An 11,494-nucleotide genomic window follows, 5' to 3' on the forward strand; every position below is an offset into this window, starting at 1 on the left:
CCTCCCCTCTTTCAGCCATTTCAGTACTTCTCCCTTTCCTCTCTGCCAAAAACAAACCAAAACCGGCCGCCCAAGCTTTTTTCCGTTTTGCTTGTTCTTCCTTCAGCCTTACCGCGACAGAACCATTCCCGCCCCCCCCCGTCTTCATCTCCTCCTCCCAGCAGCGGTTTCTCCGCCTCCACAACAGCCAACACTCCCTCTATCCTCTCCTCTCCCAGCCGGCTTGCTCTTCTTCTTCACCCATAGAAGCCAGCCGCCGCCGCCGCCGCACCTCCATCTCCCACACCGGACAAGCTCCCCTCCTCCAGCCGCTCACCACAGATCTGCCCACCTTCTCTCTTCAGCAGCGCCCACAGACCCTACGATTAATTAAGCAGTATCAGTGCCATAGTCTAATAGTTTTACTAATTGTTCTACATTTACACATAGAACACAATCCACAAACATTATTCCCTGGTAAAATCATGATAGAGGATAAAAAAACTTGACTTTTGAATCTTATATTTGTAGTAAATTGTCAACATTTTTTCTCAACCACCATCAACCACCCTCTCCTTTAACAACCACCATCAACCACTTCCAACCACCATTCAACCACCATCAACCACCCTCAACCAAGTTGCCAAGGCTCTCCTATAAATAGAGATAAAGAGAGAGCAATGTAATATGTGTAGTGAAATTGTGGTGAGAGCAAAAGGGTGAAAGTGTGGTGAGTGCAACTGTGAGAGTGAGAAAATACAGATTTGAGAGAAACACCGAGTGTAAGACTGAAACACCCGGTTAAGTGGGATTGTACTGGGTTGAGTTGAGTGTTTGTATCATTCCTCCAATAATATACAATCTGCTGCCTCCGTGGATGTACCCGATTTTGGGGAACCACGTAAATCTGTTGTTTGTGTTTTATTTGTGTTTGCTTTTGGTCCAGTATGCGCAACAATTGGTATCAGAGCATTAGGGAAGCTTGAACACTGAAAAAAACACCTTTTTTCAGCTCTCTGTTCAAAGTTGCAGAATTTTCAAAGTTCTCAGATCTTGATTTTGACCACCTGTGGAGATTCCTCTCGTTGATACGAGTCCGGCGATATAAAGATCATCAAAATCGGAGTTGAAACGAGCCCTGTAGAGCTCGCCGAAGTTTCGCCGGAAATCTGCCGGAAAAACCAGACAGTGCCGGAAATCTCACCTGAGAAGACAGCCACGTCATCCGACACGTTGGCGCTGAGTCACCATCCACGTCATCAACAGAGGGTCCACATTGCCATGTCATCAGACACATCATCTAACAGTGACAGAATATTCTCTTGACAGAATAAGAATATTCCGTTGACAGTAAGAGAATATTCCGTGACAGAATATTCTTCATCAGAGACAGAATATTCCTTCCCTGAGTTAACTCGGTCAGATTGATTTTTTGGCCAACTCAGTGATTTTTTGACCGGTTTTAGGCCGAGTCAAGTTGGTTCCTAGCATTTTCAACCATTCCGGACGCAACCGTGGTGTCCGTTTTGTGAAACAGCACACCGAAGTTACTGTTTTGGCTCTTTTGAGCATAAAAGTGCATGTTTTAACAATTTCGGGAGCCTATTTGTAATTCAAAGACGTCCTAATGGCTGATATTCCAGAAGAAAAATTAGTGGGAAATGCTAGTATACCTCCACAATATATCCCGGTATCGAGTACCAAATTTGAGGTGGAGAAGTTTGATGGGAAGGGAAATTTTGGCATGTGGAAATGTGAAGTCATGGATATGCTTGTCCAAATGAATTTGGATTTCACTCTAGAAGATAAACCGGAGGATTTGGATGATAAAAGCTGGGAAAGGATAAATCGGTTAGCTTGCAGTTCCATCCGACTTTGTCTTGTAAAGGATCAGAAGTACGCCTTTTCAGAACAAAACTCTGCAAAGGAATTATGGCAAGCACTGGAGGACAAGTTTATGAAGAAGAGTATAGAGAATCGTCTCTACTTGAAGAAAAGGATCTTCCGCTTTCAGCACAAGAAAGGTACTTCTATGAATGAGCATCTGAATGATTTCAATAAAATGATAGCTGATTTGAAGAATTTAGATGTGGAAATTGATGATGAAGATAAAGCTCTGCTGTTATTGAATTCACTGCCTGACACATATGAACATCTCGTCACCACTTTACTGTATGGTAAAGAAAAGATTAAATTCATTGATGTGTCCAATGCTTTGGTGAACAATGAGTACCGGAAGAAGGATCAGATTGTTCACAAAGAGTCAACGTCAGAAGCATTGACAGTTAGAGGCAGAACAAACCCTAGAAGATTTCGAGGGCGAGGGAGATCTCGCTCAAAATCCAGAGGAGAATCATCAAACAGACGATATCTTGCAAAAGATGAGTGTGCCTTTTGTCATAAAAAGGGACACTGGAAGAAAGATTGTCCGATCAAGGGCAATAAGGAAAAAGATGAACCAACTGTGAACGTTGCACGAGATGAGGATGAACGAGACTCTGCATTCATGGTCTCATCACCAGAAAACCATTCTGGTGAATGGATTCTTGATTCTGCATGTTCCTATCACATGTGCCCTAACAAGCACTTATTCTCGAGACTCGAGGAGTTCGATGGAGGAGTTGTGTTGATGGGTAATGATGATGTTTGTGAGATCAAAGGGATTGGGACTATCCATCTGAAGATGCATAATGGGGTAGTCAAGACACTGACAGAGGTACGGTATGTACCTGACCTGAAGAAAAATCTCTTCTCACTTGGAGTCCTAGAATCCAATGGTTATAAGATTATCATGCATGGTGGAGTCCTGAGAGCAATCCGTGGTGCATTAGTTGTCTTAAGAGGCACGAGGAAAGGAAACTTATATTTCCTGGATGGATCTACTGTTACCGGTACAGCAGCTGTTTCCAAAAGCATAGAAGATGATGAAGCAGATAATTCCAGACTTTGGCACATGCGTTTAGGGCATGCTGGTGAAAAGGCTTTGCAAGGATTGGTCAAGCAAGGTCTATTAAAAGGCGCCAAGACTGGGAAGCATGGGTTCTGTGAGCATTGTATTCTTGGAAAACAGACAAGAGTCAAGTTTGGCACTGCGGTACACAATACAAAAGGGATTCTTGATTATGTTCACACAGACGTATGGGGACCTTCAAAGAATGAATCTCTTGGAGGTAATCGTTGGTTTGTTACTTTTATTGATGATTTCTCAAGACGAGTATGGGTGTACATGATGAAACACAAGGATGAGGTCCTTGATATCTTTCTGAAATGGAAGAAAATGGTGGAGACTCAAACGGGAAGGAGAGTTAAGACTCTTCGGTCAGATAATGGTGGTGAGTACACTTCAGATCCTTTCTTTAAAGTTTGCCAGGATGAAGGGATCAAACGACATTTTACTGTGCGTAAAACACCACAACAAAATGGAGTAGCAGAACGCATGAATCGCACATTGGTAGAGAAAGTCCGATGTATGCTATCACATTCAGGACTAAGCAAAGTGTTCTGGGGCGAGGCATTAAGCTATGCTCGTCATATTGTTAACCGGTTACCTTCAGCAGCATTAAATGGAAGAACCCCTTTAGAGGTATGGTCAGGCTCTCCTGCAAATGATTATGACTCTATGCGTATATTTGGTTGCTCAGCATATTATCATGTTACTGAGTCCAAGCTAGATCCTAGAGCCAAGAAAGCTATATTTTTGGGCTTTAGTGGAGGAGTAAAAGGTTACAGACTCTGGTGTTCTGAATCAAAGAAAGTGATTTTGAGTAGAGATGTCACTTTTGATGAGTCTGGCATGTTACAACAAGAGAAATCACAGGAGAAGGAAAAACAGTCTGGTGATGCACAACAGGTGGAGTTGGAGACTTCAGTCATTCCTATAAAGACTGTTCAGAAAATCTCTACTGAAGGAGATTCAGATGAAAGTTCAGATGAAGAGGATGCAACAACTTCAGCAACCACACAACAAGAATCCATTGCAACGAGTAAACCGAAAAGAGTTATCAAGAAACCTGATCGGTATTGTAACATGGTGGCTTATGCACTTCCGGTGATTGATGACGGAATCCCCTGCACCTACAAAGAAGCAGTACAGAGTGTAGAAAGTGCAAAATGGAAAGAGGCAATGGATGAAGAGATGAAATCTCTCCACAAGAATCAGACTTGGGATTTGGTACAACTCCCTAAGGAAAAGAAGACAATTGGTTGCAAGTGGGTATATGCTAAGAAGGAAGGTAATCCAGGAAAAGACAACATCCGTTTCAAAGCAAGATTGGTAGCAAAAGGCTATGCTCAGAAGGAGGGGATAGATTATAATGAGGTATTCTCCCCAGTTGTTAAGCATTCATCAATTCGTATTCTGCTAGCCTTGGTTGCACAGTTTGATTTGGAGTTAGCCCAACTTGATGTGAAAACTGCCTTCCTACATGGAGATTTGGAAGAGGAAATTTACATGTCTCAGCCAGATGGTTTCAAAGTCACCGGGAAAGAGAATTGGGCTTGTAAACTGAAGAAGTCACTGTATGGATTGAAACAATCTCCTCGCCAGTGGTATAAGCGATTTGACAAGTTCATGATAGAACATGGATACACACGGAGTCAATTTGATCATTGTGTATATTTTCGCAAACTTCTTGATGGTTCTTTCATCTATTTGCTCTTATATGTGGATGATATGTTGATTGCATCAAAGAGCAAAGTGGAGATTGACAGACTGAAAGCTCAACTGAGAACTGAGTTTGAAATGAAGGATCTTGGAGAAGCTAAGAAGATTCTTGGCATGGAGATTCAGAGAGACAGAAGAAAAGGCACAATCTGTTTGACACAGACCCAATACTTGAAGAAAATTCTAAAGAGATTTGGGGTAGATGGTAAGACCAAGCCTGTAAGTACACCTCTAGCTCCTCATTTTAAGCTAAGTGCTTCAATGTCTCCACGCACAGAGGAAGAGCGCAAGCATATGGTTCAAATTCCGTATGCAAATGCAGTTGGTGCATTAATGTATGCAATGGTTTGTACGAGACCAGATATTTCACATGCAGTCAGTATGGTGAGCAGGTATATGCATGATCCGGGAAAGGGTCATTGGCAGGCAGTTAAGTGGATTCTACGGTACATTCATGGCACAACTGATATTGGTTTGAAGTTTGAGAGGGATGATAGACTCAAATAAAATTTAGTTGGTTATGTGGATTCGGACTATGCTGGTGACTTAGACAAGCGTCGTTCCACAACAGGCTATGTGTTTACACTTGCTAAAGGGCCTGTAAGTTGGAGGTCAACTTTACAATCAACAGTAGCTTTGTCAACAACTGAGGCAGAGTACATGGCAGTAACAGAAGCTTTCAAGGAAGCTATATGGTTACATGGGTTGATTGAAGATTTGGGAATTATTCAAGAGCACGTGAATGTCCATTGTGATAGTCAAAGTGCTATTTGTCTTGCAAAGAATCAGGTTCATCATTCCCGCACCAAGCACATCGATGTTCGATTTCATTTTGTTCGAGAAATTGTGGATGAAGGAGATATTCTGCTACAGAAGATTGGTACCGCAGATAATCCAGCTGACATGCTCACAAAATGTGTCTCAGGGATCAAGTTCCAACATTGTTTGGACTTGGTCAACATCTCTCGGTGTTGAGCACCTTCAGGGTGCAGCGCCATATGGCGCATTAGAGGCAGCATTGATTGATCACAAAGATTGGATGGAAAAATCTTGCCAAGGTGGAGATTTGTAGCAAATTGTCAACATTTTTTCTCAACCACCATCAACCACCCTCTCCTTTAACAACCACCATCAACCACTTCCAACCACCATTCAACCACCATCAACCACCCTCAACCACCCTCAACCAAGTTGCCAAGGCTCTCCTATAAATAGAGATAAAGAGAGAGCAATGTAATATGTGTAGTGAAATTGTGGTGAGAGCAAAAGGGTGAAAGTGTGGTGAGTGCAACTGTGAGAGTGAGAAAATACAGATTTGAGAGAAACACCGAGTGTAAGAGTGAAACACCCGGTTAAGTGGGATTGTACTGGGTTGAGTTGAGTGTTTGTATCATTCCTCCAATAATATACAATCTGCTGCCTCCGTGGACGTACCCGATTTTGGGGAACCACGTAAATCTGTTGTTTGTGTTTTATTTGTGTTTGCTTTTGGTCCAGTATGCGCAACAATATTCTCATCTCCTTATCTCATAGCTAAGAGGGACTCAAACTCTTGTATTTATTATGTCCTTTATTTCTTTGCATGTATGCCGTTTCACTCTCTTTTATTATTATTATTATTATTATTCATTTCTTAATTTTTATTTTTATTTTTTTTTAAAATATGTTGAAAATAAAGGGTAAAAAATAGGGTAAGAAAAAGATTTTTGCATAATTTTGAAGCATTTATTGCTTATATACATTCGTAATTATACTTCTATCAAAAACCCAAAACAAATTAATTCTTTTTTTCCTAATTAAGTCCATTATTATCAACTATAATTTTAATTAAGTCCACTAACCATCTAGGTGGTGGTCAACTGGTAAGAACTTGGGACCAAGGGGTTTGCTCTCTCTGTGGTCTTAGGTTCGAGTCCTTAGTTGCTCATATGATGGCCACTAGAGGTTTACATGGTCGTTAACTTCAGGACCCGTGGGATTAGTCGTGGTGCGCGCAAGCTGGCCCAGACACCCATATTAATCTAAAAAAGTAATTAAAATCAATTGATCCTACTAAAAAAAAAGTAAAATTAAAAAGTCCAAAAAAAATATTGGTTAAAATTTAATTTGGTCCCTCTAAAGTCATCAATATTTGCTTCTATACCTTAAAATCTCTCAATACTACCGTTGTGGTTTTCTAAACGTTTCAATGCCACTCCCAACCATCAACTAAACTATTTTTTAAATTTTTGCTTTTTGAGTTTTTTAGGTTTCTAAATGCATGTGATAACATAGATGTTGATTTGAGAGGGAAAGATGAGAGAAAAATCATAAAAATAAAACAAAAATGTGATAAAATTAACCTTCTGTTAGTTTTTAATAATGAAGAGCAAAATTTAAACTAGAAGAGTAGAACTGGAAAGTTGATAATCTATATGCACAAAAAAAATAGTTTATCTAAATATTTCGTAAGAAAACGATCTTATATATCATTCTTGAGGTACAAGTACACGCATGTTACAGCATATTGTCAGACAGTTTTTTTTTTTTTTTTCGTTTACAAGAAGTCATATTATTAGACTGCTGTTTTGCATAATTTTATCATCGTAACAAAGTGACCAAGACCACCTTATTTTCTATAAATTATTTATTATATTATTTATGGAATATTATCTTCCTTGACTTAGATCTGTATGTTAACTGATTAAATGACTGATATCGGTTGGATAAGCATCAGATGGAAGAAAGGCATTGTACGATCTTCTTGCAGTGAATTGGTTCAAAGCTTCGGTAGGATGAATTGCATCCCAAAACACATATTCAGTCCTATTTTGGCATGGGGTTGAGTCTTGAATGCATTGGCCATCACTACGTGCTGGACAACATCCAACGTTTGTAACCCTAAACCCTGTTTTGCACAAAACAGACAATTTCCATTGCTTAGAGCCAAATAGTTATCATTAAAACAAGAAATTATTAGGTATACTGTGAATCGTACTCCTACTGAGCAATTCCTCGTATTAATAAATTGTAACATCCTCCACCAACAGGTTGGATGACTTACCGAGCACAGAAGGATCGCCAGATGACATCCCAGTAGAATTCAGGTATATAAAGCGTGCGTCATTCAACTCTCTATTCAGTTGATCAACAAGTGATACAAGTCCTGCGTTAAAAGGGAGGACTGCGTTGTTTATATTGGTCACACAAGAGACATTGTTGTGGCATAGAGTAGAAAATGAGTATGGAATGCTGCCTATTGGTCCAAGTCCAGGCAAGGCAAGTTTCCTGGCTCCTAGGAGGTACAGAAGCTGAAGAAAAATAGAAACAAAAGACATAAATTCACAAAAAAAGATAAATTGACATATATATGGGCTATAATGCATAAATTAAGGTACAAATACAATTATTAAAAAACATTTATAGTTTTCAAGCTCTAACTACGAATTCTCATTCAGTAAAATAGATGGATACAAGAATAAGAGAAAAAACCACATCTAGTCCCATAAAAAATGATAAGTATTTCTTATATTTTTCTCTCTTTCTTCTTGTATCCAAGTATCAATGTTTATATTTTAAGCATCATAAAATTTCTCCCGAAACGACACGGATAGTAATACCAACCTTTATTTGCTGACTGTACTGGTCAATTAAAACCTTGGCATATTGATCAGGGGTGTATAATCGGCTTGTTGTATAATTGCTAGGCATGAAGTAGTTGTTTAAGTAGTCATTACTGCCCAAGCTGACATAATATAAGCACTTATTAAGGTAATTTTCTGCTGCCTGCTTAGTCCCTAGTAATTGAATCAAGCGACTCAATGTAGTAACATGATTCAGCAATTGCTCATTTAGGCTGATTCTATCACCCTGGAACATGTCAACAGAAATAGGAAAAGAAGAAGAACAAGATAGAAGTTAAATCATAGGACGTTGTAAGAATGTTCAGAGGCAAAAAATAACTACAACGCAAATTATTTGGTACCAGTTGCCTTCCACTCTCATCACGAATCCCTGCTGCCCCAGATGCATAGTTAACACCAACCAATATTTCTCTGCCTCTAGCAGTTGCAAATGGTGGAATAAATTGGTTAAAGCCCAAAAGTTCACCTGCAAATGCCAAAATGTAACACCATCTGAACCGTATCCGTATGTGCAAATAAATTGTTCTGCTATGATCACGGTTAAGGGGATTTTGACATATAAATTCTATGATGCAAGAGAGATAGACACGAGAAAAGAGAGAAAAAACAACAAAAAAAAAACTAAAAATAATTTTTTAAGAACAAGAAAGATACTATTATCATTTTGAACATCTATATGATTTTTTCTCCTCTCATATACTGTAGCATTATAAAGTTTTTTCTATGCATGCTGTTCTACCAATTCACAACCTTTGACTAAATACTGCGTGTAATTCTTGAACTATATTTCATGAGAGACGATGTAATTTATTCTTAAACAATAATATATAATGAAACTTTACGTGAAGCTATTAATTAATATATTTGGATATACTATGTGATACACAAGACCTAAACTGATATAATTTGGTATATATGAGACAAATTATTTTGCATTTCGAAACTAATATGAAAGTGATAACGTGCAAGGAGATGAGAAGGGATCACCAATAATGTCCACTACGGTTCGGCCATTAGTAAACCTTCCGGTGGTTCCATTAGGGAAGTCAATTCCATATGGGCGGTAATTGGCCTTGGCAGCTGTGACAAGGTTGTTGTTGTTGCCACTATCGGCCAACGAGTCTCCAAATATGAAAAAACAAGGCACCTGTGGAGCTGCATGAGCACAATTTTGCAAATTCGACACCAACTTCAATAGGACAAGTAGTAAGCACCATACTTCGATCTTGTATGCCATTTCTAATCAATTTGCAGGAAATTAATGTGGGAGCTCTTGAGAAGTTATTGAAGCAATGGAGTATGAAAACTGCGAGGAGAACAAAGGAATCAATGGTAACACAGCCTGATGAAAACATTGGGATTATATAGGGTTGGAAGAGGAGTGCAATGCTACAGACATGGTAGCAGTAAATTATTTATATTATTATTATTGTTGTTATAATAGTTCACTTTGAATATTTACTTTTAGGTTATTTACATTATTATTATTATTATTTATATGTTTTGAATATTTGAATATTTACTTTTGCTCATATTTTTTTTTTAAATAGCTTTCTTAATTATCTTTTCTTTATTTGGCTATGACAAATGATTAAAACTACTTTTATGAGATTTTGAAATCAATTATTACTTTTAAATAAAATTTCAGACATTGAGTCCCTCTACATCTTTACTATTCTTATTATTTCTAGAAATTATCAAACTCTAGTTTCCACCATACATTGCATCAATAATGAAAACTAAAAAGTTTTATAGTCTAGCATTTGTTCAAAATAGACATGTTTACTCCCCAAGGTATATAGCCATGAGCAGTAAATTTATGTTATTTCCAGAAAAAATGGAAAAATAACGATAAAAAAAACTTTTTCACTTTATTTTTTTAATTTGATATCTTGAATAATCGCAAGTCAACTCTTACATGTCCACAAGTTATCTTGATTACGTGTACACAATTTTTGAAACCATAAATATCTTTGATTCTTTCCAAATATGGAGTGATTGACTAAGAAAGCGTCATTTTCTTTTTCCTTTTCTTTTTTTTTTTTTCCTAAAAAAAAAGAACATTCATATATAGTAAAGGATTTCTAAGGAAATTATAAGAATTTAAATGAACTATAACAGATAGGTGATAATATAAATTGTATGTATTAAAAAAATGACAACAAAATTGGTAAGATTTTTTATATTTCCTTTTTAAATTAAATACTGAGGATACTAATTTTTTTTTAATTGATGATATATTATTCCTATAATTTAAACTAAAATCATATTAAAATTTATTCTTCAATTGGAAAAGGAGATTTCTCACATTAATTAAAATAAGGAATGATTACTTTATTCCAAGCACAATATTACTTGAAATATTTTCAAAAAATGTAGCATCATGATAAAAAATTTAAATTTTATATAGCAAATTTTAAATTTAAGTCAGAGTATATATTTTTTATAAAAATATAGAACAACCATTAGTTACTCATCTAAATTATAAAATACGCTTTAGATTTTTTCAAATTAAAAGTGTGTGTATATATATATATATATTACTTGAAACGTTGTCATTCCTCGCTCACTTTCTTGGCTTCTCTGTCAGCATTTCATGAGTTGGTTGGGCATTAACGGTGCGTATGGGAGTCTTTGATCAGTTATTTTTCTATTAAAAGGTAAATTCCATGCACAAGCATTCGATTTTGAGGATATTATACTAATTTACAATATAATATTTGAGTTTATTTTTCATCGTTTATCTTTTTGGTTGACAGCTACGTACAAATACAAATTTCTCAGAAAATAATAAATGTTGAAATCTAATTTTTAAAGTTGAAACTGTATTTTATTTCCATCATAATTAATAAATTTCTCAGAAATAATATATGAATTACAGTTGAAACTGTATTTTGTTTCCATCATAATTTTTAAATTTTAAAGCGTTTAATTAATTAATAAATACTATAATTTTACATCAATCCCACTAAAATTCTCTTAGAATTTTAATTAACCAAAAAACTTATATTTTGAAACCATAACTATAAGAACAACAAACACACATTAAATTTGCAACTTGAGGCAGGTGTAGCGTGGGATCAACTCATTTAATATATTTTTTTTTTCATACTTGGCATTAATTTAGAATTCAATTTCCCGGTGACCTACACCTTGTGCACGGACCACGCTTAATATCTCTATAGACATTGACCGAAAGAAATAAATTATGTAACTGAAAGCTGAAATT

The 11,494-nt window shown here is 36.8% G+C and overlaps 1 protein-coding gene across 1 annotated transcript; it reads right to left on the reverse strand.

Annotated features, from left to right (window-relative positions):
• Window positions 1-7,070: 7,070 nt before the first annotated feature.
• LOC105119633 (GDSL esterase/lipase At1g29670-like) lies at window positions 7,071-9,606 on the reverse strand. Its single transcript, XM_011017799.1, has 5 exons — window positions 9,253-9,606; window positions 8,607-8,731; window positions 8,246-8,491; window positions 7,686-7,932; window positions 7,071-7,529 (listed from the first exon to the last, which is right to left on the reverse strand). The coding sequence occupies exons 1-5, from the start codon at window positions 9,500-9,502 to the stop codon at window positions 7,318-7,320; spliced, it is 1,080 nt and encodes a 359-aa protein (XP_011016101.1). The 5' UTR covers window positions 9,503-9,606; the 3' UTR covers window positions 7,071-7,317.
• Window positions 9,607-11,494: the final 1,888 nt, after the last annotated feature.

This window comes from Populus euphratica, unplaced genomic scaffold (assembly GCF_000495115.2).
Source record: "Populus euphratica unplaced genomic scaffold, PopEup_1.0 scaffold3259.1, whole genome shotgun sequence".
Lineage (NCBI taxonomy): Eukaryota > Viridiplantae > Streptophyta > Magnoliopsida > Malpighiales > Salicaceae > Populus > Populus euphratica.